Source organism: Diorhabda sublineata, chromosome 6 (genome assembly GCF_026230105.1).
Source record: "Diorhabda sublineata isolate icDioSubl1.1 chromosome 6, icDioSubl1.1, whole genome shotgun sequence".
NCBI classification, from domain to species: Eukaryota; Metazoa; Arthropoda; class Insecta; order Coleoptera; family Chrysomelidae; genus Diorhabda; species Diorhabda sublineata.
The window spans coordinates 24,632,852-24,660,796 of NC_079479.1; the positions used below are offsets into that span (position 1 = coordinate 24,632,852).

Below are 27,945 nucleotides of genomic sequence, written 5' to 3' on the forward strand. Positions count from 1 at the left end.
ATATATAGTAATTTAATAAACAATTTGTACACTATGTATTACGATGAAATGCAAATTACAGAATATCTTTTTTTACATTTGAAATTATAAACCAAAGAAATTTCAGGTTAATTAATTAATTAATTAATTTAAAATAAATAAAAATCTAATATTTTTTTTGGAATGAATAATTTTGGCGTTTCTTTTGGAAACAAATATAACAAATTCTATCCATTTTACAAAATACTAAAGTTCAAACAAAAGTCAATAATATATTATTGTGACTCTACTAATCCCTGAGTAATTGGTCATCTCAAACATACAAGGACGCCCTAAAAATTGTTAATTCAAACTAATAATCCCAGTATGTTATTAAGCCATTTTGTAAAAAAAAATTTAAGGTTGGTGATCTAAACTGTTACTGCAGGTATTTTTGTATTTTGTTACAAATAACAATATTTGGCCATTAGATAGAAAAAATTTGGTAAAATATTTACGAAACATCAAAGTGACGAAATTTGTGAGTAAACTGATTCAGAGCCCCTAAATTGCCATAAATCAGCAAATTAAAAAAATTTAGTCGAACAGATCTTCTCGTGGCTCAAAATGAAAGTGGTAAACAAAGACGATCAAACGACATCAGTCATAGTACTCTAAAGAAGTTAAAAAATTCCATGTGCCAAGGAAAAATTATACAGAAAAATATTCTGTAATTTGAATGATAATTCAAAGGATTAGATTGAAATAAGAAAGACTTTTTAAAATGAAGTAAAAAGAAGCACTGAAATTGAGTTTAATGTTCTGAACATCAAGCCGACGGGTAGAAAAGTTTGGCAAAAATATCTTGAATGTTTCAAAATAGTTCTATCGAGGAATAAGGCTGGAAAAAACATGATATTATGAAACTATTTCAGTACAAGTTTCTCCATGATCTGAAAAGTGATGTACTGAGTGTTCTTCTACATTTCACATTATTTTTCATAAAATATCTATTTTTGTCAGATGCGGTTACACAATTCGGCAGAAAAATCGTATATTTTTTTATCTAAATTTATTTTTCATTTCTTTATGTGAAAATATAACGCTTTTATTGTACAAAAGTAATCTTTTACTTTTACTTTCTATTTTCCACGCAAAGTTTCTCTCTGAATTTTATCGTACCAAAGTGTTCTACTTTTTCTTTCTATTTTCTATGAAATATCTAATTTTTTGAGATGCCCTTACAAGATCCGGTAAGAAAACGTCTATTTTTTATTTAATTCCATTTTTAGTTTCTTCTTGTGAAAATATCATAACGTTTGTTATCGTATCAAAGTAATTTTTTACATATTTTATTCTTATTTATAAAATATCTAATTGTTTAAGTGTGTATTCACATGATCAGGAAAAAAACCAGTAAAAAAAATCATATTATCCTTATAAATGCACCGTAATTACTCTGTTCCGTTAAAATATGGAATTACCAGGATTATTTCGTAGCATTTCATGAATTATCTTATTGTTTAAGGTGCTTATACACGATCCAGCAAAAAAACGTCTAATTGAACTATATTTTCTTTGATATTTTCATGGGTTGAAGAAATACACCCATACCAAAAAAAAAGAAATCTATACAATAGAAGATATTGCACTTAAACCGAAAAAAAGAAGATTTAAACAAGAACCAGTAAGAAACAAAATATATAAATTAATAGATACATTAGAAGTTTAATTTGTTGTTTTATAAATAAACATATCTCAACTTTTCGAATAACCCTCGTACTATAAAATATAATAAATATAAAGTAGTTGTTTTTGCGTCACTATAGGTTTAATGACTAATATTACTTGATTATCCCATTAAAGGATCATATTAAAAAGTAATAAAACAAAGGATTTCTTCATTAAACTTTGATGACCATCTAAACAGGGTAGTTTTTTAAATTGAATAATTTTCCTTGTAAGGGAAATCAATGTTTACTAATAACATGTTTGTGAGTAAATTTTGAGCAAGGAAGTGGTAAAACATCTAAAAGGATCTTTACTCCTTTTGATGACTCAAAAAGAACTGAAAATAATTTTCGATGCCTTTATGGTTCAAAAATGATTTTTACAGAATTTGTTTATGAAAAATCAGATCCTTTTAATGATCAATTCTTAAATAAACGAATCAAACAGTAATTTGACAACGGAAATGCACGAATTTTTGGAAAATGATTGTTAAGAAAGCGAATCAAAAACTACTACTAGTTGTTCTTAGTCTTAATAGATGTTTTGACACTTTTTTTGTTAGAGACAACAAGATAAATAGCAGATCAAGTAACTTTAAGTCAAAGATTAATCCTCACATTAATTTAAAAAAAATTATAATGATTAATGTTTCCAAAAGTGTATATGGTAGGTACAGTATAATCTGGTATCAAAAGCTGCTCATTTTCAATATATATTCAAAAAAAATATGGAAGAGCATTTTCACAGCTGTAGATAATACTATCGCAGTAAATTCTTATGAAAATAATTTTTTTACAAATATTTATTTACAATTATTAGTAATTTATTAAGGCAAATCTTAATTGTGCTTTTTTTTAAAGATTCGAATAATTTTTCATAAATTTCAACTACATGTATTAAAATATGTTTGATGTAGAGAACAAATCAATTCAATAGTTTTTTCTTAGAATCAACTCAAATTTTGATAATTTTTTTAAAAATTTTTTATATATATTTATAACTAGTGTTTTTATAACGAATAATTTTGTTCTTCTCTATTTTCTGCTCTTTTTTACAAAAATTCTCAAATTAATCATAGTATCTTAATAATCTAAAAATGGTAATCCTTCTGGTCATACCAATCATTAATCTTCAATAAAATCCATATACTGAAAATGGTAATCCATTGGGATGACAATGGTCATTTGGAACAAATAATGTCCAAAATTGGTACTAAAGCTTCGCTAGACACATCTACATGGCTTAGAGAAGGAAACCATAACTTTTTGTCTAAAATTGGGATGAAATAGACAATAGAGTGTTTAGACTGTATAGAAGCTACAATTTTGATATCAATCCTTTTCTTGACTGCAATTGTGTTAGTCGAATGGCTTAGCAACTGTGGCCAGAATCCATCGAAATTGTGACAGATTTGTCAAAATTATGAGAAAGACACTGCTGGGATCATATTTAGGAAAAAACCATTAAACAGCAAAAAAATCGAATTTTAGTGTCAACTATGGTGTATTGTGAAAAAGGCATTTCTGTAATCATAATTCGAAAGCAACAACCTTAAATATTAAGTAGGACTATGTTCCAGTATTTAACTGGTTAAAAAAATCAAATTTCATCAGCAACTAGTAAGACAAAATCAGATTTTAGAGGCCACAAACCAACGAAATGGAAACAAATTGTCAAAATTGTGAAAAAGACTCTTCTGGGTTCATGTTTTGAAAAACAAACCTCAAATATACAATCTGGCTACAATTTACCCTTTAACAGCAAAAAAATCGAATTTTAGGAGTACCAATTGTGTAAGGTAAGATAAAATTATATTTTAGATGACAGAGTCCAATGAAATAGTAACAGTTTTGTCAAAATTGAGAAAAAGACACTGATGGTTTCATATTTTGAAAAAAACAATCTCAAATATGAAGTCACAATTTACCATCTAACAGCAAAAAAATCAAATTTTAGCATCAACTATGATGTATAGTAAGACAAAATGATATTTACAAGGCCGCAATCCAAATAACTACAAATATGAAGTAGGACTATGTTCCAGTTCCAACGAAGGCGAATAGTACAAAACATCACACTTTAATGACCAAAATCAAAAGGAATGATGACATATATGTCAAAATTATGAAACATACACTTCCTAGGTCACATTTTACTCAAATTAGATATAAACTATGCATATGGTCCACTAATTCATAGCAATTCATTTCTTTTTTACAAAAATATAGATAAAACTGAATTGTGGAAAATATACATGAAAAAATAATCAAAATCGGAGCTGTTTCTGAAGACTTTTAAAAATAGACTATTTATAAAGTGTCCACTTTAAAAACGATATAAATCTAAAGGTGAATTTTCATACATTTTTACATTTACAATTAAATACAAATAAAAATACATTTCGCAAAATTTCATCAAGCTGGTGAAATCAAGCTGAGAAACAATATCTTTGGTCATTCCTTAGTGGAAATAAACTTCGTACCACCCACAAAATAATTTTTCGAAGCAAAAATAACGCATTTCCCAAAGAAAATACCATAATAATAGTCCTTGAAGGACGAAATTATGTAATTTCTATCATCAATTGAGGGTAATAAACGATGTATAATTCAGTAATATATTGCAAATCAGGTGATATTTGGCCCTTCGAGCCTTCTAATTACACTATTTGATCCTTCTAGCATTCTAAATGGTATATATCCGGCTCAAAAGACCAAAAAGTTTAATTAGAGGCTTGAAGGACCAAAAATGATTAATTTTGATCATCAGTGAAGAGTAATAAACGATGTATTTAATTTTTTACTGCAAATCAGGCGCTATTTGGTCCTTTGAACTTTATAATCACTCTATTGATATTTCTAACCTTCCATATGTTATATAACCGGCTCAAAAGACCAAATAATACAATTAGAAGGCTCGAAGGGTCGAATAGAAGGTCGAAAGACCAAATAATGTATTTTGAGTATTGATAAATGTTATTAAACATACTGCAAATCAGGCACGATATGATTATTATTTTGGTTTTTCCGGATTTTCTTGGAAAAAAATTGGAAAGCAACACGAAATTTTTCACCGAAACTAATTATAACAGGAATGTATTTGTTTCTTTTTTATATCGGTCGTAAAACTGTTTATATATCGGATCATTTCCATTCATAAATGTTTGGAAAAACAATGAACTTCTAAAACGGGGACTATGATGTCATGAAAAAAAGTTTCGGGCGACTTTATAGGATCTTTTAATAACTGTTTAAACGCCATAAACGAATTACGTAAATTTTAATTACGTATACTATTTTCATTGGGAAGTGATGCGTTATTTTCTTCGAATCCGTTCATTTTAAAATAAAAAAATGTTATAGGTGTCCAACATTTAAAAAAAATGAGAAATCCACTTTAAATCAGTCTTAATAAAATCTATGTTGCATCGAACACAGCCTAGTGAATCTAATTTTCCGCAACTCTCACTGAAGCATCAAAATTTCCAAATTTCTGTGGAGGATTGTGTCTTTGACGGAGTTGAACACCACCTTAATGTTCTCTGTATCAACCGCGGTGGTAAAATGGTGATAAAGAGGTTTCTTTGGATCCCGCTTGATGGCTGTGAACATCGTAAGGATGAACGCTTGGACATCTTGCATCGAATGGGAATTTCCCTTGAATTGTGGAAAGTACCAGCGGATGTCTGTTTCAGGATTCGCTACCTAAAAAAATAAACATGTTAAAATTTTACTTTACTAAACTGAAAAACAAAATTGGTTACTATTTAACATCAATAAATATATTAGGAGTTAAACTAATTAACCCTAAGAGTTGTTATACCCTCCTAACAGTTGTTTTCAACATTTCCAGCTTCCAATTTCACCGATGACTTTGATAAAGTTATATTTTTACTGAAAAGTTTTTTTTATAAAGCATTCTAAAGCTAGGTAAGCCTGAGCTTCTTCCTCCTCCAGCCCATAGTACCATTAACCAGTTTCTGCTAGGTCTAATTTAATCAGGAGTTTCTATAAGGAAGCCGAAGAGGTGTATCTTCCTTTTGCTTGGATTCAAATACTTTTTGGACCTGGAGGTATCAAAGTTTTCAAATGATTTAGCCTTAGATGACACCTCCTTTTTGTGAAAGTCTTACAAGCATTTTGTACCCAAATAAATCTTCTTTTGGGTTTATACAAGAGATTTATGCTCCTTTTAAAATGAATATATTGGTTTCTCTTTCCATTTCATTATTGTACAGCTAGGAATACAAATTTTTGTCTTTTTTAACAAGTTTTTGGGTAAGTAAAAAAGCTTCCTCTAGATCAATCCAAGGCATTTATGCTCCTTTCAAAGAGAATGTGTTGGTTTTTTCGTTTTACTTGATTCTTGTACAACCAGAAGTCTTAGAAAGCACTGCTTCTTGTGGAACTCGTCCTAAAAGAAGCAGTGCTTTTCAGAAGTTTCTGAATTAGTTACAAGGCGTTTATGCTCCCTTCAAAGAGATTTTGTTGGTCTCTTCTTTTCCTTTGATCGTTGTACAACCAGCAGCTCAGAAACGTTTTCTTAAAGAAGCCATTTGTATCCAAAGAATGCTTCTTTTGGGTCAATACGAGGCGTTTAAGCTCCTTTCAAAGAGATTGTGTTGATCTTTTCGTTTCCCTCCATCCTTGTACAACCAGGAGGCACATTTTTGTACCCAAAGAAAACTTCTGTTTGTAGCATTAGAAGGCACTGCTTTTTGTGGTACTCTTATTCAAAAAAAGCTTCTGGGTCAGTACAAAGCATTTGTGTCCTTTCAAAGAGATTTTGTTGGTCTCTTTTTTTCATTAGATTGTTGTACAACCAGCAACTCAAAAACGTTTTCTTAATAAAGCATTTTGTACACAAAGAAAGCTTCTGGGTCAGTATAAGGGATTTATGCTCCTTCTAAAGTGATAATGTTAATCTCTTCTTTTCCTTTGATACTCGTACAACTTTCCTTTGATACTTGTACAACTAGGAATCTAAATTTTTTTCTACATCAACAAGTTTTTCGACAGATTTCAGACAATGACATGGAAGATCATTGGTGAGTAATAAATTTTTGAAACTATCGGTGATATTCATTCTGAATTATATGTTTTTTTATACGTTAGGTTTTGTGCGCCGATGATGTCCCTAATCGTCTCAAACCGGTTGTATCTATGTACAAAATTGACCTTGAATATCAAAAATGAAAAAGAAGCATGTTAAAATAAATCCTCTTGTTGAGAATAGGACTATGACTATTGCATTTATAGTTACAGCACTTGGTATGTTGAAAATCTAGTGATTGAAGTGTTTTAAAGAAATTTTCTGCAAAAAGAAAAGAAAAATGTGAACGTCAACAGAAATTTACTCTGGGAAGTGATAAAATTTCAATAAAAAATAGTAAATTAAGCACAAAAGAGCAAACCACAGATTTTCTAATGAAATTTATAGATTATGGTAATGATTGATTGTTGACGACTTGAAAATGGCGATTTTCACATTTATTTCGCCAGGAATATAAACCACGTTTTGTTAAGAAAGTGAAAGCAACATCATATCCAACAAACTTTTAAAACACCCATATAAATAGGGTTTTTTTCACAATATATGACACTGTAAGGTTAGTTTCTATAGAAGATATGATAAATTCTGTCGAATATTGAATCATAAAATTATGAAAACATGTTAACATGACTTGGTCACTTGTAATAATTCGAAATTAGTCCTGAAAAATGAATTATGTGATTAATTAGCCTAGTAATTCACCAGAGCTGAATCCATTTGAGAATTCACAGCACCTCCACGATGATGAAGTTACAAACATGGAGAACCAAATAATTTAAAAGGTAGACGATATAGAAAAATGGTATTGGAACATTTTAAAAATATCACTCACCTTTTTTTCTAATAAATCATACTTATTTAAAAACAGTATAATTGAAACTCCAATGAAGATGACGTTATTGATAATAGTATCAAATATATCTCTCGCTTCTTCCAGTCTATTTGTTTTCCTATCTTCCAACAGCACTTGATCAAATTCAGATGAAGATACCAAGAATAGGATGGAAGTAACTGAATCAAAACACTGGAACCATTTTTGTCGCTGCGATCTCTGTCCTCCGACGTCGACGAAAAGAAACGGGATACCGTTAATGGGTACCACGCATTCTGTGATACCTTTGGTAGCTTTTCGACAATGGAGAATATCTCGATTTGTTGGAATATACTCCGGTCGGGATATTCGATCTAGATTGTTGAGAAAGTATTCTACAGAATCACTCTGTAACATATTTAAAAATAAAAAATATTATTCCATTGAATCATGCTTTTTTAATGTCGTATTGGTTAATGTTAATGAAATAAGGTTAAAAGAATATAGTACTTTCAATTACAAAAAAATGCCGTTTTAGCTTTATAATAAGTGGTCTATGAGTAAAGAAAAAATATCAAACGAAAAAGAATCTTAAACAACAACTTGTTCGATATTATCCCCTTTTTCAGTGATCGCTGATTTGAGGTTCCGTTTCGTAGTTGGTGCAGGATTTTTAGCAAGAAATTCTCCCCATAAATGCTCGATAGTATCTAAATCTGTTGCTGGGGCTGGTCAATCAATAGCGGCAATTTAGACATCCTGTAAATAGTGCCGTACGGAACCTGCAGTATGTGGACGAACATTGTCTTACATCACGATAAAACTGTCGTTTCTTCTATATATCACTTCGTCGTTAATGTCCCCGCTCTACCACAAGTTTCAATAAAAACCAACTAGGTTTTCTTTTATGCGACACAGCGCAAATATTCTCCAGGTCTTCTGTACACTCGTCCTCTTCTATCAATATGGTTACCAATCATAGTATATTGTTGGACTTTGGGAGCATTATAATATTTTATATCATTTTGAAGCTAAAGCTTAAAGATTTTACAAAAAAAATACAATTTACAGTTTTTTTGCTCACGAGTGTAGCGGCGGCCCTTCGCGTGCGTGAGGAGGGAGACCATGTAAAATACGGCTCATTTTTATGGGCTTAAGAAACAGAAGACATCGTGCCGAGGGATGAATGGTACCTGAGCCTTAATCTGATGTCGCGAACAATATCTGTGTGAGACCTAGTGAAATTCCAAGGGTTCTGCAAGAGCAGGAGTCATAACAAATTCTCCTATTCCTCCCTGAAGGCTCTGAACAAACAAGGGCAACATTTCTCTTTCGACGTTTTTGACTCGGCTCAACATTAGTGATGCGAAAAAACAAGGAGAAGGAAGGCCAAGTTTGGGAAACTATAAGTACTTAGATCTGCTGAATGTATCAACATAACTAAGAACAATCTATGAATACTAACAGAAGTTTTATTGAGGCTCTGTCGCCTCAACAAACACCTGAAAACGCTAGACCTAGCAGATAATGCGGCGTGCAGATTTTGTTACACAGAGGACGAAACCTCTATCCACATTCTCTCGAAGTCTGAAACACTATGAAACTCCAGAGCACTAGACCTGGGTTGCGTATGAAATAGAAGACGAAGATCTCTGGTAATTGAAGCCATCCCACATTCTAGACTTTTTAAAAGTAGTCGGATTAATGAATCAGTTTTAAATACTAGATTCTCCAGTATCGCAGTAAGAAACGGGGACACTATAGATCCTATATTCATACAAGGCCAAGACTGCCGTAACGATCGCGAATACTAAAGTTGCCTCGACCTCCAAGCCTCCACAGACCAGGGTATCCAGCCGGGAGTTCCAGATTAAAAATGCAAGAACTCCTGATTCTACGCCCATCGAACAACTAGATACGCGAAATCGGAGAGACGATCGATTCTGCAGTTGACCGTGAGTCGAGATATACAACCCGATATCAGCTTCACGGAATAATAGCTGGTGGATTTAATTAACTGGGGCCACACACCGCAGTGTCTCTCTCTTCGGCTGGTTAGGATTCATATCTTAATTAGTCAAAAGGTTCAAACTAAAGCGTCTGATTGGCTTTTCAACTTCGCTCTTTTTAATTCATTTGATTATCGAAATGTAGATGTGTAGTAAATAATTTAGTCAAAAGATCAACACCGTTAAATAGAGAAATAGAATCACTTTTGAATGAGGTACCACATAACGTAAGATTTTATTTAAAATCAACAACTATTACGTCACCATATTATCACCGGTGACATAATCCAAAATTAAATTAAATTATGGATATATTAGAATAAAAAATTTCGTAGTTTTGTCAAAAACTATTATGCTTACTATTACACTATTTTACATATTTTGACTTTATTAAAAATATAAAAAATTGATAATTTCTTCCCTGCGAAACATCTTAAGATCTGAGAACGGGAAAAAGTGGTTGGTAGCCCGATCTGGAGTGAAGTGTCACATCACTTTCTTTAACTTCCAATGAGGCTGATTTTCCGTTATTTAGTCCTTCAAATAATACGATTGAATAGCTCCAAACATTGCTGAGAATCAAAATTCGTTGTTTTTGATAAATTGTGAGCTTGGACGGACTTGAACAGAATCTCACGTACGCAAAACAATCAAGCACGATATGACTAATATGTTATTTTGATATCTTCAGGATATCATCTAATCTATCGGTTATTCGAAATTATTTTTTTCATGTTTTCAGCGGTTATAGACGTTCATTGTGCGCATCGTCATTTCGATTCGTTTAAACCATTCCCCTACGTTTGATTTTCCTGGGGCAAAATAAGTGCAATGTTTAACAAACCTTTAATAGTATTTTTTGCTTTATAAACACGCAATTCCTTTTTATAGATTTTTTTGTGATTTGGATAAGGACCTTATTCATGTGGAGAAGGGATTTAACAAACTTGGTCCTGATATAGAAAATATTTCTCTGCAAGGTGAAAGTTGAGGTGAATACTAAAGTGATGTGTATGAAGATGGTGCTAGAAGTACATGATCCCACAAAGAAAACACAAATATTTTGGAAAAAAATGTATTTATTTTTCAACGTAATCTCCTTTTAGCTCCTTACACTTTCTCCAGCGATGTTCAATAAATTCGATACCCTGTTTATAATAAGAATCACCAAGCTCCTCAAAATAACAAATAACAGCCGACCAAACTTTCTTCTTAGCCAAATGCGGCCGTTTTTGCTTGATTTATTCGCTCAAACGTTGCAATAAGTTCGCCGTTGATAGTTTTTCCTTTTTCAAGATAGCCGATGAAAATTATCCCAAGCGCATCCCAAATATCGACGTCATGACTTTGCTTGCAGATGAAAAGGTCATTGCCTTCTTTGGAACCGGTTCTCCCTTTTTCAGTACATTGTTTTGATTGTTCTTTTGCTACGGATGGGAAGTGATAGACCCAAGTTTCGGCCATAGTTATGAAGCGGCGCAAAAATTGGGCTAAATTTCTGTAAAACATTGCCAAACACTCGATGGAAACATCTTCTCGACGCTGCTTTGTTTCATTGTGAGCAAACGGGCACCCATCTTGCCAAATTCTCAGTTAATATGCGATGTACCATACTTTTTGAAATGCTCACTATGTCTGCTAGCTCGCGCACTTTCAGTCGATGATCATCCAGTACTGTGGATTTTCTTGGAAATTGCCTTGCCTGCAGATGGAGCGGTCTTTGCCTTCTTTGGTGCCGATTCTCCCTTTTCAGTCTATTGTTTTGATTGATCTTTTGTTTCGAGTGTGAAGTGATGGACCCACGTTTCATCCATGGTTATCAAAGGGCGCAAAAGATTCGACTTTATTTCTGTGAAATATTGCCAAACACTCAATGGAAACTTCTTGACGACGCTGGTTTTGTTCTTTTCAGTTAATATGCGATGTATCGCACTTTTTGAGATGCCTACTATGTCGCACATTCTGTAGACGATCATCCAGTACCGCTTTGTGGATTTTCTTCAACATTTCCGGAGTCATCACCTCATTTGGTCGATCACTGCAATTTTGGTCTTTGCAGGTCTTACGGCCTCGTTTAACCATTGCTTCCCAATGTTTTACAGTTGTAAACGAAGAAGCAGTCGCACCCAGAGTAGAACCTAGTTCAGCTTTTATATTGGTTGGACTAACGCCTTTTAAAGCTCATGACAAACAAACAAAAAGTTAGTCTCAGTATGCGATTTGTCGACTACAGCTGTGACTGTATTATCCCCTATTGTCGGCCATTTGGCTGGGGTTCACCAGGTTACAAAAAAGCTGCAGGAAACCTGCAACACCGATGAACTAATAATACGACAGCTGTCAAATTTTTACACGCGTCTTTTGAATGTTAGTGCTAACTGAAAATGTGAAAAACAGATTTTTTAAATTAGCGCGCAAATTTCTTGTACAGGGTCCTCCAGATATTTTACCGCTAAGCGAATAGTAAAACCTTCACGTCAATAAAAACAGTCTGGTAAATTGAAGATAATAAATAAACAGTTAATAACTTACATATTTATACTCGCCATAAAACACAGACATATTCTAAAGATAGAATATTAAATAAACCTTGATTTGGATGTAATATTAAAATAAAATGAGTATGACATGCGTTGTTTTACGTATATAAACCAGTTTATGACACCAAGAATATAATGAAATTCGTTGCATCATGTATAATTAATAATGTATGATACTCAAGTTAGTTTTTATTGCGAATATCATCCAGAACTATTATAAAGACAATTATGAAGTCTACAGTAAATATCAAATATAAAGTATCGGAATCCTTCACTATCATTAAAAGGTGCTGCATCTTCCAAAAACTTTTTAAAATATACGAAAAATAAGTGAAAAACACCTGAAACAGGTCGCTTTTTATTCTTGAATTGATCATTTACCCTTCCAGCACCTCCTCTGAATTATAAGCACCCCCTCGAAAATTTTAAATAAGAAAGGGGGTGGTGTGGCACCTTGTTGGAAAGGGATTTTAGTCTTCTGTTTATACATAAATATAAAGTTTTTTTTTCAAATTTGGTGCAATGATAACTGAGAAAATTAATTTTTAAGATGTAAAATTTTGATAATGTCTCTATGACAAAACTTGAATGAAGATAATAATGAGACTGTATTTTGAATTAAATGTTCAAAATGACCACCATTCACTTCTTGACAATAACCGATTTTGTATGACCTCAGGGTTTATTTTATTAATTTCTTCAATTATCTTAACTTTTAATCAGCAATATTGTCTGCTCTATTAAAATATACTTTATATTTTGAATAACTCCTTAAGAAGTAATCGAGAGGAGTCTAATCGGGGGATCTAGCCGGCCTTTCGATAGTTCCACGTCTTCCAATCCACCTATTGAGAAAAAACTCATTTAAATAATTTCTAACTGTACGTGCAAAATGCTGGGGAGCTACGTCTTGTTGGTAGTAGCCAATAATTTTATTATTAATTATACCAGCCGAAACTTTCACTTCTTTAGGATATTGAGTGCGAATCTTAACCATCCAGTGATGATTTTCTCTGCTCCAATATCTACAGTTTTGTTAGTTAACCGTTCCATTTAAATTAAACGTCACTTTATCAGAAAAAACTATTCTGTTTCTTAACTTCAAATCTGTCTTCATTATGTCCATCATCAATTCACAGAATTCTTGGCTTCTATCAGGATCTTCTTCATTTAACTCCTGAACCAACTGAATTTTGTACCCTCCAGTTTGCAGATGATAAGGTAATAAATCTACACGACACAGATGACTTAGAATCATGGTAGAAGAGACATTGTACGTGAGTATAGGAGGGGATACAACTAGAAAACAACGAAATTACAGCGAGTTGTGAGAACTAAATATCTAGGAGTTATTTTTGACAGAGCTAGGACAGATGATGACGAAAAGAAATGTAGAATAAACAAAGCAAAAACAGTAACTAAATGCTATATACTATGAGTTGGTATATGGATCGGAATCGAACCGTGTGACACTCCACATGTAATTTTCATTTTCTTCTTCTCTCCAATTAGATAAGGTAGTTTGGTACGTCTTTATTAGCCAGGGCATTGACTGTGTTGATCCTCGGTGCACAATTAAAGGCATTGCGAACATCTAGAGTGACCAGTAAGCATAGCTTTCGATTTATCCAAGCAACGCTTTTGATTCCTTTTACTTGTTTAAGGTCGTCGATGGTTGACTTTCCCTCTATTAATTCAAACTGATTACTTGACAGTCCGCCTCCACTATTCTCGGTTCTCAACAACTGTACTCTTAGCAGATATTCAAGCAATTTTCCGATGTGATTTAATAGACAAATTAGCCTAAAACTTTATTTACTTTGTCACCTTGCACAAACCTCGGCATATCCTAAGCGGTCTCTCAAAATGTTGTGCATGCAGGATTTGCTGCACATTTTTGTTGAGGTCCCGAACCGTCAACCTTCTTCCATTTGGTCCCTAAACGATGGCCGGCCAGAATGTTGTTCGTCATGGACGTCTTTACGTCCGTCTTTCAATTATATACACCATTTAACTTTCCTACAATGTTTCCCATTCATCTCACACCGTTGGGGATGAAGTCCACCGGAGGAACGTTTTTTGCACACAAAAAACGAATGACGGAGCGTGAGAATCAAGTGGAAGATCCATCTTTCACAAAAATGAACGTTGTAGACAGCTTGCCGGGGCGGGAACTGGGAGAAAGGGAACGAAACTACAAGTCAGTCTCGCATAACAGCGTACGTACAGTCCGCATCTCCTTGGGAACTTTATTTTATGGAGAACCCTCGTACTATCAAGGTCGATAATCAAATTTTGTTTTTTATTGATAAATTACTTGGAAATAATGAATTATATTTCGCATATATTAATTAGAAAACGTGATTCATGTTTTTTTATTTACGGTGAGGTAATCATTTTGACAGCATATTGCACCTTTTCATACATTTTTTTATCGGAATAATGTTTTTTATTTCGGATTATTTTTAGATGAATTTTGCGAGAAATCACCTCGAAATATACGCATTCCATTGAAAATTGATAAATATCGTGAGCATTGTGTATAATCACGTAAACTCATTTCATAGTATTTTCGGTAAATATCTAAATATAAAACTGGATAAATTTCGAGCTTATTAATTAAAGTATTGACAGTATTCTGGGATTTTCGATTTATTTATATCGAAATTTCATTCTTTTCGACACAATTGATTGGTAAAAAATTAATATTCTCATAATTTACGAGGATTGTCTAAAAAATTTACGGCTAAAATCTGAAAATTTTAACAATTATCAAGGTATAATTCGTCAAAATTAATTCATTACACTACTAAACTCTCGTTATTCATGATTTAACGGGCTCTCTTATCTGGTTTCCATCACTGGAAGCGAATCTGCAAATCGCCATTTGTTCGGCTTGATAATGATCTCAAAACTTACTTTTACTTCAAAAACATGAAAAGAAAAAAAATTGACATGCTTGAATGAGAAGTTCTGTATTTCCAAAACCATTTGAGTTACCGATTTATTTTTGACATGAATCAATTGAGAAAACTTATGTCTAAAAAATTTTTCTTTTTGGCATCCCACAGTTTTATATTTATGAAAAATATACAGGGTTGAAATAGGAATACAGAGTTTTTTTAAGTTTTGTTAAGTTTTTGAAGAGGGGGGTTTTTTGGATACGAGGAGTTCGAAAAAGATATCAGTGGCTCGGAAAAAGATTAATATAGGCAGAAAATTGAATTTTCCAGAAAACTATATATATGATCCGGAAAACTGAGATGATTTTTGAATTTTTCGGGCAGAAATACATAATATTGCAGGTTTTTTGCATACTTTCACTATAAAGGTGGCACGATGATGGCCCCAGAAGTACTTAGCCTGACTTAAAAGACGGCGGTAGTTTGCTTGAAAAATATCACTGTATTAGAAAGTACACAATCTATACAGCATATGTTTTAAGTTTGAAGACGCAACGTTGTTTAGTATTTGTTTGGCAGCCATCGATAGTGAACATTTTCAGTGAATTTGTAAACATGGAAAGAATCGGTCATCGTTGTGTGATACAATACTTTTATTTCTAAGGCGCTAGCCCAACAATAGAGGTGAGACTAATCCCAGCATCGCAGTGGTCGACGAAATGAGGTGACGACTCCAGAAATGTTGAAGAAAATCCACAAAGCGGTACTGAATGATCGTCGACGGAAGGTGTGCGAGCTAGCAGACATAGTAGACATTCCAAAAAGTGTGGTACATCGCATATTAACTGAAAGTTTGGATATGAGAAAGCTGTGCGCAAAATGGGTGCCGCGTTTGCTCACAAAGGAACAAAAACAGCGTCGTCGTGTTTCCATCAAAACAATGGACTGAAAAGGAAGAACCGGCTCTAAAGAAGGCAAAGACCGTTCCATCTGCAGGCAAAGTCATTGCGTCGGTTTTTTGGGATGCTCGTGGGATAATTTTCATTGCCTAACTTGAAAAATGAAAAACTATTAACGGCTAGTATTATGCGAACTTATTGCAACGTTTGAACGAAGAAAGCAAGCAAAAACGGCAGCATTTGGCTAAGAAGAAATTGTTGTTTCATCAAGAGAATGCACCAGATCACACATCCTTTATTATAATGGCCAAAATTAACGACTTAAAAGTTCGAATTGCTACCTCATGCACCCTATACTCAGATTAAGCCTTCTCAAATTATTATCTTTCCCAGATTTGAAAAAATAGCTCGGTGGTCAAAGATTTTCCAACAATGAAGAGGTAATGGCATCAGTTGATGACTATTTTGAGGACGATTCTTATTATAAAAAGACTATCGAACTTATTGAACATCGCTGGGAAAAGTGTATGAAGCTAAAAGGAAATTTACTTTACTTACTTACTTTACTTACTTACATATTCAAGAAAAATATACAGGGTTAAAGTTAAAGTAATTTTTTTAAAATAACAGTTTTTTTCAGTTCAGTTGTACTTGCTTTATAAGGAGATTTTTTTCACTTTGGTCGATTATTTTTGATAAATTAATAAAATGTTAAAATATTAATACAGAAATCACATTTTCTTATACAAAACCACACCTCTTTCCGTAAGGGGTTGTTATAATATTTTTTTCAGTTCGTTAGTGTTAATAAAAGATTTTTTTGATAATTTTGTTATGAAAAAGTATTTTGAAAAGAATCTCGTATAGGTAAAAGAAAAACAAGTATAATAAATCCATTAATTTAGATATGCCCCCACAAAATCTAAAAACGTGCATGAGCAAACTTTAATAAAAAATTCTAGCATTATACAAAAGGAAGTCTCAATCTATTTTAATCTACTAATTTAATGATTTTCATAAGCGATTAACCTAGTCTTTTGGTCAATTGTAGCCAATGTACTAAAATTAAAAACTTACTTGATTTATAAACAATTTTTCCGAATTATTTTCACTTTTCTATACAAAAATAATATTTTTTAATTAGAAATTTTTTTAAAAATATCAATTAAAGACGGATAATAAAAGGAAAATAAGTGGAATATTGTTTTCTTGCAATATTTCAACGTAAAACTCAATTTGGGGATAACTTTAGGTCATATAACTAAACTATAAAAGCCGTTATTTTGCAATTGTATGGCTTGAAGAACATGTGAATGGTGATTCTGTGAAGTGCAAGAGAAGTTACATCGAATATTTACGAAACACAAATATTTTATTGCTTTTATTGACAAAATATGTAAAAATCGGCATAAAAACCATCAAGAATTAAACAATCATTTATTATCTTCATGATACTGGACAGTTTTTAGGTTATAAAATGATGTTATAAACCATTTCATCATTACAATGACTTCAAAACCGGCTGATTTTGATTGTTGTATCATACATAACAGGCGCTTTAATAGTTATTTCAGTATTACTACCAGTAAAAATCATTCTATTTTCCTAATGATACTGGACAAAATGTTTGGTTATGTAATGATTTTGTAGGACATTGAAAAAATATGCTTCCACCAGTAGCTTTGGCGATAGAAAATGTTCAGGGCGGTCTCGAAAAACCACAACCAATGATGAGAAACGTAATGTATTAATTACTAAACGAGATCGACTACAAACGGGTCCAGAGATTGCAGCTCAGATCGATAAATCTGCCTTTGAGTACTTCTACAGTGAAAAGGAGATTGCGACAAGTGGCCTTTTTGGAAGAGTGACAGTGAAGAAACCTTTCTTAAGACGACAAAATTAGAGCGGTACAAAGAATGACGCGCTCGAGACGTTCATAAATGTCAAAGATAATTTAGCTTATGGATAAACTGTGATAACGCACACAATAATCGCTACTGACATCGACTTTCTACTTTTTACGGGCTTATCGTCAAAAACATAACCTCACTTTTCTAGTGTAGTTTGTAGTTGCAGATACCCTGATAAATGACTTCTCTGTACTATTATATACAAATTCGGCAGAATATAGAGAATCATTTTCCCCTACGACAAGAACTTTTAATTGAAATGTTTTGCTCAATAATATCAAAAGTTGATCATATGAACCCCGATTCATTCATCTATATTTGAAACATTCGTCTGAATTTATTTGAAATATGTTGTAAAATAACTGTATATATTTATATTCAAATTGATGGGTCTCACCCACAACGCCGTGTCAAATGTCGTTTTGTATACTCTCTAGATATTTCATACACTAATAACACATTATAAATAATTCAAAAGCGATTATCACAGTTAAAATTTCTTTATATATAAGCACTTTTAAGGTATGTTTACTAACGAACCAGCACGTTCATTCTGTGTAGCTTTAAATTTGGGGTGTATTATTAACATTTATGAACGTCTAGAGCGCGTCATGTTCGCGTTCAATCTGGGCACCGCTTACGAGGCTACTTTGGGCTGAAGAATTTAAAAATTGGACGCATGAAGAGTGGAAGAGAGTTTTATGAAGTGATAAGTCAAAATTAGGGGTTTTTTGAGTATAACTGAAGAGTATTTGGGCGACACCCCCGCATTCGCGAGTCACTGAACACGAATTAGCTTCAAAATGATATAAAACATTGTAATGTTTCTTCCTCTCACAGTCCAACAATGTTATGATCGATAACGACCCTTTTTATACAGGGGGTCACCCTATTACGACAAAGCCAGAGTCAGCGAGAAGTAGCCAGTGCGCTGAAAAGAAACGCGAGGAGTTGCTGGACAATCATAACAAGACTTAAGGCAACTAAAATTGAGTCAAAAAGTCCAGCTTCTGGTACCAAATCAACCCCAGCCCATTGAACTGATAAACAATGGATCTCCTTTCTGTTTTCAGACTGAAGCAGATTGTACTTACATAGTAGCGATAGAAAAGGACGAGTCTACAGAAGATATGGAGAAAGATTCGCGTTGTGTTGCATAAAAGAAAACTTGGCTTTTGGAGGATGTTTTGGTGGATGGTTTGGTCGAGCATTTCAATGGAAGCAAAAACCGTGTTGGTTTTTAATGAAATTGGTAATGGAGCGATACATAGAAGAAATTTTAGGGGATCACGTCGTTCCATTTCATCGTAATGTAGGACAAAGCCCTTCTACATAATTACTACAGGTTCTGTACGGCAGTATTGGATTGGCTAGAACTTAAATCCTATTGAGCATTTATAGGGCAAAATTAAGAGAAAAGTTCGGGCTAGAAATACTGCACCAGTCACTCAATCTGAGATCAAGTAAAAGGCTTATTTATTCCATGAAAAAGCGATTGGAAGCTGTTTAGATTTATTCGAAATAAATTATTATTTGTGAAATTCGAGCTTGTATTTTCTTTAGTTTTAATTATAACCCTTTTTCATAGGTTAAGATTCATTTTCTTTACAAAAAAACATAATCCAATAACAACATAGACCACTCATTTTAAAGCTAACACTAATGGCTTTGAGATGCTTAAATCATAAAAGGATAGAAGCTACAGATTTTTTGCTACACTTTTTACAGTGAGCTGGCGTTTTTGGCAGTACGAGTATAATAATTTATGTTGGAATTTTTGGAACCGTTGGTGATATTCTTACTGAACACACTATTTACAGTACCACTACACCAACAATCACAATTACACTGTCTGACTGAAGGTAGAACAGTTTTACCTTCAGTCTCTGAAGACAGTAACTTGATAATCGAAACGCGGGTTAGACAGTGTAATTGTGAGTATGGGTGTAGTGATGTGTAAACAGTGTGTTCAGTACAATAATTTATATGTTAAAAAAAGTTAAGTAGTCCAACTACGTCTTTAATACAGAATCTTGTTATAATCATAATGAATTTTGTTATTTAATACAGAGTGATAAGGAAAATGACCAAGATAAAGACATTTTATTGCATTATTGCTGAAATATACTATGAATGAAGCAATATTTTTCGAAACATTAAGAATAACGAAATAAGGAGGGATTAATGAAAAAAGAAAAAACTTTAGATAAACAATTGCTAAATTTTATCAAAAATTGTTTTCATAAATTCTAAAAAGTATGAATCAACATTTGATAAAGGTATTCAAAAAATGTATGACACTGCTTCAATACACCCAGTTAAAATTTGAATTTAGAAAATCAAAAGTATAAAATGAAAAAAATTAACAATAGAAAGTATTTATCAATGCCAATTCAAATCAGTTTTGAACTCCATTTATGTATTGTATGGGCAAACTAATTAAATAAATATCATTTTTATCTAAGTAAATATTTATAAAATTATTATTCAAATTTGTATTTGCTTTTGCATGAGTTTCATTTTATATAAAATTGAATTTATTAGTAAATAATGAGTTTTAATAAATAACAAGATATGTTATGTACATACAGCGTTGTGAATTTTATCTGGTTACGAAACAATGTGATTCAGTAGTCAATATTTGTCACTCAAACATTTTAATTAGAAGATTTATTATAAACTTGATTTATATTAATTTTTTTGAAACAATGCCATATTTTATATGAAATTAGAAAGATATAGGTCAGCTTTAAAATACCTTTTAAAATGTACTAACCAACTGAAACTCCCTTCTGCGTTCATACGCCCTTCTTATACCACTGTCTTTCCACAATTTAGATAAAATAGGACAGAATTGACTAAAGTTCCTCGAATCCAGTACTAATTTACCATCAAATTCGAGTAATTTTTTACCGTACTCCGCGTTATTACTATCTCCCCACTGTATCCCCAACTTGTCTCTAGCGTCCGCGAGCACTTTCATACCTTTAACTAAATTTTGATAAATCACTTGTTGGTACTCCTTAACTAAATAGTTTTCGAATTTAATACCATGAATTATCCTCATTTGTTTTAGAAAAGTAGATTTCCCACTCTCCCCAGCGCCTAACAAGAGGAGTTTGACCTGTCTTTTCATAGCTTGTCTGTCTTTTTCGATAATTTTGTCGATTTCGTGGCTCTTGTAGCGTTGTTCAAGTTCTTCGGGACTGAATTTAAACCGAAGGCAACATGGACACGACCACATTAAAGTGGACATTTTTAACAAAAACTTTGTAATCAAACGATAACCCTCATCATCACTTACTACATACTTACTAATAAAATAATTCTACTGTCAACTAAACTTAATAGACAATTATGACAGATTATTTGTCAAAAATTGACAGTGTAGTGGCGCTGCTTATTAGTAGACGGAATATTTTCGAACTATAGTGACTTGTTAATAAGTTTTACACGACCATATTGAATAGAAGATTTTATTTAAGGAGAAAAGTTTAAAAAAATTTAATTTCAATATTTACTCAGATTGTTGTACCGACGGTTGTAGTGTAAGTAGAAATAATTTTTCTGACACCTTTTGAGTAAGACATGGATTAAAAAAACGTTAGGTTTCATGTAAATCTTATTTCCAGTATTTTATCCAAAACGTGAAAAATACTTGAGATTCAGTCATGTAAAAGCATATAAAATACAGTGAGGTAGATATAAATTGGACCGATGGTGCTTTAGTATACGAGATGTGATCAGAAAATACAGTGAATTATTTCTCATGACACACAAATTATCTGCTACTATAGCCACTTTAATAAGATCGCGTTTACAGGGTGTCTTTAACGAGTTTACAGTATGTCCTGATCGCGTTTATATGTGTCCTGATCATGTTTACAGTGTGCCTGTAACTCGCTTATGGTATGTCCTGATCATGTTTACCGCGTGTCTGTAACTAGCTTATGGTGTGCCCCGATCGAATTTCTAGTGTGGCTTTGATGCATTTACAGTGTGTCTTTAACGGCCCTATAGTGTGTCCTGATCGAGTTTATAGTGTGGTTTTGATATGCTTACAGTGTATCTTTAATATGTTTATACCCCAAAGCAGAACAAGTGACATTGTGGCATATCGAGGAAGAGGCCTGCAGAAAGATTTGCCATATGTAAAATTAAGTTGCAGCTCGAAAAAACGAAATTTCGCGTCTTACTAAGAAAACAAAGACAATATAATCTTATTTGCAAAATATTTTTTATATACTGCAGTAAACTGAATAATAAAAACAAGGTGAGGGAGACGGGCAGTCCTACTAGAGCAAGCAGTGTGAGTTGATACAGCCGGCATAGTTAGTTGCGTAATGTGCCAGATGTCAGATGGGACAATGTTGGCTAGCAGAAAACTCAGCTATGACTAATGCACAAAAAATAATGTAATTCCTGCAGAAAGTTTTTAAGGTATTTTGGGTCAGTTGCAGAAAAGCCAGAACATTCTGCTTTGGGGTGTTTATGGTGTGTCCTGAGAGAGTTTATAGTGTCTTTAATGAGATCACATTCATAGTGTGTCTTTAACGCTTTGATGCATATACAGTGTCTTTAATAACACGTTTACAGTATGTCCTAAAATATTGATATTCATTCATATAGATTTGTATTTCATTGTCAAAATTGTTGTTTTAGATGAAGACTTGGTCCTTTGCTATGATTCAAAGCTGAACATTCAGAGTTTCCAATGGAAAATCAGAGTTAAAAAGCATGTCGAACATAAAGATGATGTTCATTGTTTTCTTTAATTGTGAGGGCTTAGTGTGATCAGAAATTGTTCCAAGGTAAACTTCGAATTTGATAAGGGAGCAATGAATTATTTGGAAAAATGCCTTAAGAAAAATGAGGAAATGACTTTTCTCTTTCTCTATGACAAAAATTGTGCTACAAGTCGGTTTTGATTTGCAATTTTTTAATTATTTAAAGTCTTATTACCAGGTTAAGGGATATTTTTGAAAATAGAAAAATGTCTTGAAAGAGTAACATTACTTATTGTGGTTGTTTTTGCATCAATGAGATCATGAATATATGGAAATTACAAACGAATTTACTCGTAAGCAAGAGAAAAAATTCTATTTTGTAAAAGTGATAAAAATGATTGTCAAATACAATGAGTAGGAACTGTAGAATGCTTCTGCACCCACCACATTCTCCAGATCTTGTCCTCAGCTGCCAGGTTGGGAGCTTCAACTACAAAGGATCCAACCTTCCCCAACGTTTAGTAGAACTTCCATCACTTTGTAAACAACTGATTGTAATTTTTCTGTTGGAAGTCAAGTTGTCAAAGTTTTCCATTTGATTCTTTTTAATCTGCCATAATTCACTAAAGGAAATGTGTAATTTTGAAGTTTCAAGTCTTCCCTGAAGTTTATTAGGACTTTCATCACATTGTTAACAGCTGATTGTAATTATTCTGTGAAAATCAAGTTCCGAAAGTTATTCACATAATTTTTTTTCGAATTTGTCAATGTAATAAACCTATTGGCCACAATTTACAAAATAAAATGTATAATTTTGGGGTAGGCCTTCCCCCAGATTTAGTAGGGCTTTTATTACTTTGTGAATAGCTGATTGCAATTATTCTTTTAGAATAAAGTAAATATATATTTGATTAAAATATGTAAAACTAAATAAAAAAACTAGTAAACTTATAATATTTATAAAATAAAAAAGTAAATTACAACTTCCGTTATATATAAAAATTACTTTAAGGGATTCGATACCAATGATATTAAATTACTTGGTCCCAATGGACAAATTAACATCTTCACTGTACTTTTTAAGAATACCATTTTCGCAATACAACCCTGGGTGCAAATATAATCTTTTGAATCCTATATTAACAATTTCTGATGTCTGCATTGTACATTTTTCTGATATCCTCAATCTGAAACCTTCGTCTACCATTAACATTATATCGTTTATAGAGTGGTTGTGAGCATAGTTCATAATGTTCTTACATAATAGCTCTATGTACCAGGTACCTCTATTGTAATCTCTGTGGGATTGGTATCCTGAAATTTATAAAAAATGGTAAGTATCTCGCCTTTTTTTAAAATTTTTGTTGAAAAAATTGGTATGATGGATTTAAACACGATTCAAAATATTGGACTGAAAATTATATTTCTGGACTTTATAGGACAAAATCTTCATCCACTGTGAGGGAGCTACTAGGAAAGATACATGTCAGTTTAGTAGGGTAGTTCCAACAACTCACCATACAATTTTTGCAAGTAAAACGTTAGATAAGCAGAAAAAGTGTAACATCGAAATGTAACAGATGAATATAGACTTTTAGGAAAGTCTAAAACCTCACAATTTAGTGTTTCCTTAAGTTAATTATGCCTAATCGGTTTATTAATGTAAGAAGTAAGGGGAAAAACTTTCAAAACTTGATTCTCATAGAAAAATTACAATCAGCTGTTTACAAAGTGATAAAAGTCCTTCTAAACCACGGGAGATCTAAAACTTCATAATTACACATTCTCTTTTGTGAATTGTGGTCAATAGGTTTATTGCACTTGATAGATTAAAAAAAATCTGGTGGAAATCTTTCACAACTCTATTATTGCAGAAAAATTGGAATCGGCTGGTTACAAAGTGATGGAAGTCCAACTAAACCTGGGGGAAAGACCTCAAAATTACACGTTTTCTTTCATGAATTATGGCCAATAGATTTATTACAAGGACAGTGTGAAAAAAAGTGGAAAACTTTCCAAATTTAAATTTAGTAGAAAAATTATAATTAATTGTTTACAAATTGATATAAGTGTAACTAAACCTAGAAGAAGACACCTCCAAAGAAATGGAAAAGTTATCGAACCTAAAAACAGTGAGAATTAAGAGCGTTTTAGTACTTTGTACAACTAATTGTTACATTTGCCAAGCAACAATTAAGTTTTTCTTCACAAATTAGTTCCACAATTACCTAAAATCCATTTACCATCATGTTTTGATTAAATTTTATATATAAAACCCTACCATGCTATAAGTAATAAATTTTTTTCAAAAACTGATATATTTAGCTAAAATTTGCGATTTTATTTTTCTATTACCAATCAATCTTAAGTCATACAAAAATTTAAAAAAGTTGCTTTAGCTTCAAAGAGTCAGTTTTCTTATCAATATCTTAACTAAATATGATTATACCTAGTAATGTAGAAAATCCAATCAACATGTCTTCATCCGATCTTAAATTTATTAGAGGTGGTATACTTGTAACTTGTGAATGATTCAAAGCACCATCAATTTCTGTTATTTGTTTGTGTTTTATGGGTATATGTCGTTCAGCACCCCTAAAAATGTCATATTTACATTAACAAAAAAAAATTTGGAAAAAAAGATTTAGACCAAAAAGACAAAACAATAATAAATAATGAGAAAATTAGATATAGACAAAAAAAGCAGAAATAGACACATAAAGACAGCTGATATAATGATAAAGTAAGGTGAAATTTGGGCTGTAATTTCAAAAGTTGTCCCCCTCTTAAGCAAAGATTTCGAGTTTTTCTCAATAAAATATACCTACAAATACATTTGGGATCGGTCAATTTTCTGTATAAATGTAAAGGATGAAAATGAAATTATTTACCTGCAAACTGAAAATAACAAAATTTTCGGTTTTCCCCTCCAGTATAAGCAGTTTTCATTAGAAAACCATTTCCGCATACTAGATTCGGAAATATAATTGTCTTGTATATTAGCATCAATTCCATAAATAACTGTATCATTACATCTCTCTCCACCATGACTCATAATTATAATGAAGCAAATGTCATACAAATAGTTATTTTTATAATTTGCAAAATTTTTAATAATCATATTCATTTGCTAAAACATATTTCAAAACCTAATTATTATCAAATAAATAAAAAAAAAATAATTTCAAGCTAAAATGTTAGTTTTGTCCTTATAACCTTCTATATAGTAGATACCCGGTTTGAAGGACCAGATAATGTAATTTTTTGTTACTGTAGTGGTTATTTCCATAAAATCCAACTTATTTGAAAATATAATTTAATACTTACTGAAGTAGTTTTATTAGTGTGACTAATTAAATCCCATCCGCCCATTTGATTAAACAATTTTTTTAGATTTTCTTGATCCACTAAAGCTCCATTCCTATATGGAAGATCCTTATTATTAAATTCGTAATTATTAATTATAAGACATCTTCCTCTTTTTTGTGATCTGGAAGTATAAAAACCCACGGTACCATTATGTTCATAAGTATCTAAAAATGATGATGAAAGAGTAACTTTAACTTTCAGAGTATCCGTTGTATCATTTATTGGTAGATTTAATTTGCTTAAATCCGGTAATGGTTCATCTTCTATATCAGGAGAATTCATTATTTCGTTAAAAACTGTAGGTCCCTTTCGTAGTAACATGTTAGCAATAGAATTTTGACCAGTCTCTCTTAATGCTTCTAAAAACGGAATCCAACCATTCTCTTTCTTCTGCAGGACAAAGAAAAATATCCTCTTGTTGTGTTTTGTGTCATCTGTCTGTTAAGAGAAATATATTTTCTAATAAAAATGGAGTAATAATTTTTTAAAACGAATCAGTACCGCTTCATTTTTATTTATAATATGTATAATTTAAGTATTTATGGATACAGTATACTAAAATTACATTGCATGATGATAAATATACATTCTTGAAGGGTCTGTTCAATGACTTTGATATGACCGTAATAGTGGTGATTATAAATTTAGCCTGTGATAGATAAATGATTTATTATATGCATATAAAATGTCTTAACTCAAGTTTATGGAGAGGAGATTTCATTCATGAGATTCATTTGCCTTTCTAATCTAACTAGAAGAATAGTAACAAAAATTTTAGGAAACCCTGGTAAAAAAAGAACATTTAATAGTTGAAGTTCTTTATCAAAGTTATATCAGTAACTATTTATTGTATATTTTTAATAAATTATGATGATCTTCAACTTTTACAGCTTTTTATATGTTTTTCGGGTTGATTTGTCTTGATTTTCGGACTTTTGATAAAAAATCAGTCCAAAATAACAGATAGAAATTTGACATATTTTGATAAAGACCGAAATAGATCAAAACATCAAATTTTCATCTTTTGTTTTGAACTGATTTTCTATCAAAAGAGATCTAAAATCAAGAATCAAGATAAAATAATTTTTGATTTATTTTAAAAAAACTATGTTTTAATTTCTATTGAAGAATTTGATATTTTTCTACTACAAACTTACACGAAATTAAAAAATTTAAACTTAAGTTTAAAGATAACTTGGAATAATATAGATACTATAAATTTAATAATATATCTTAAAAACCAAGGTTTTATAGTTAATTTGTATCAATATGACGTTTTTGTGTAACAGAAAATAGCCCAATATTAAACAATAAGTTTGAGGTGAGAATTTCATACATATATTTACTTTGAGACTCTTTAGGTTAGGTGCTATAGCAGGAATAAATTACTAAAAAAGATTCAAAATATTCACATGATTTTTATTATGAGAAATTTCATTTCAATACGACTGCAACAATCCTTATTATAGATAACCATTATTAAAATAAAAAAGTACTTACCGAAAATATTTGATTTATTTCCAATTCTCTGAAAACTCCTTTTTTTATAAGGGGTTTCGTAAGAACTTGAACATCACAATTTTTCATCAACTGCACAAAATTGTCAATGATAACATCTTTGCATTCTTGGTTCATTTTTAATGTTCCAAAGTAAACAGATTTCACAAGTAAATATTCACACTAATTAAGACAAATAAATACGTTATTCCACAATAAACAACAAATTATTTTTGTTCACCATTGTTTGAAAAACTTGCTTTGAAACTTATCAAAATCACAGAATCGTAGACAATAGACATCTGTCTTCTTACAAAGAACAGATATCGCAGAAGCATAGAAAATAAATAATATAAATTTATGTTGTAAAAACATTCAGAATGTTCCGACCAAACATAGGATAGGAAGCGTATGGTTTATTATTTTTCTATACTTATTTATAATGATGAATATTTTTTCTTAACTAACCTTATTTTTTTTATTTATCTATGGTCTACCTTCTTAATCAGTTAATATGGCTTCGAAAATGTAGATCT

General features: G+C 31.8%; 2 protein-coding genes and 1 long non-coding RNA gene across 3 annotated transcripts; 1 reads left to right on the plus strand and 2 right to left on the minus strand.

The window, feature by feature from the left end:
* On the minus strand, window positions 1-21,156 carry LOC130445398 (guanine nucleotide-binding protein subunit alpha homolog). The gene is made up of 3 exons (XM_056780997.1): window positions 20,593-21,156; window positions 7,574-7,960; window positions 1-5,393 (listed from the first exon to the last, which is right to left on the minus strand). Exons 1-3 carry the CDS (start codon window positions 21,070-21,072, stop codon window positions 5,154-5,156), a joined length of 1,107 nt encoding a protein of 368 aa, XP_056636975.1. The 5' UTR covers window positions 21,073-21,156; the 3' UTR covers window positions 1-5,153.
* Window positions 21,155-25,869, plus strand: LOC130445399 (uncharacterized). Its single transcript, XR_008910045.1, has 2 exons — window positions 21,155-21,364; window positions 22,479-25,869. It is a non-coding gene; the product is annotated as an uncharacterized LOC130445399 (long non-coding RNA).
* LOC130445397 (caspase-7-like) lies at window positions 23,432-27,920 on the minus strand. Its single transcript, XM_056780996.1, has 5 exons — window positions 27,413-27,920; window positions 25,871-26,350; window positions 25,435-25,673; window positions 24,993-25,138; window positions 23,432-23,857 (listed from the first exon to the last, which is right to left on the minus strand). The coding sequence occupies exons 1-5, from the start codon at window positions 27,545-27,547 to the stop codon at window positions 23,580-23,582; spliced, it is 1,278 nt and encodes a 425-aa protein (XP_056636974.1). The 5' UTR covers window positions 27,548-27,920; the 3' UTR covers window positions 23,432-23,579.
* Between the last annotated feature and the right edge of the window lie 25 nt (window positions 27,921-27,945).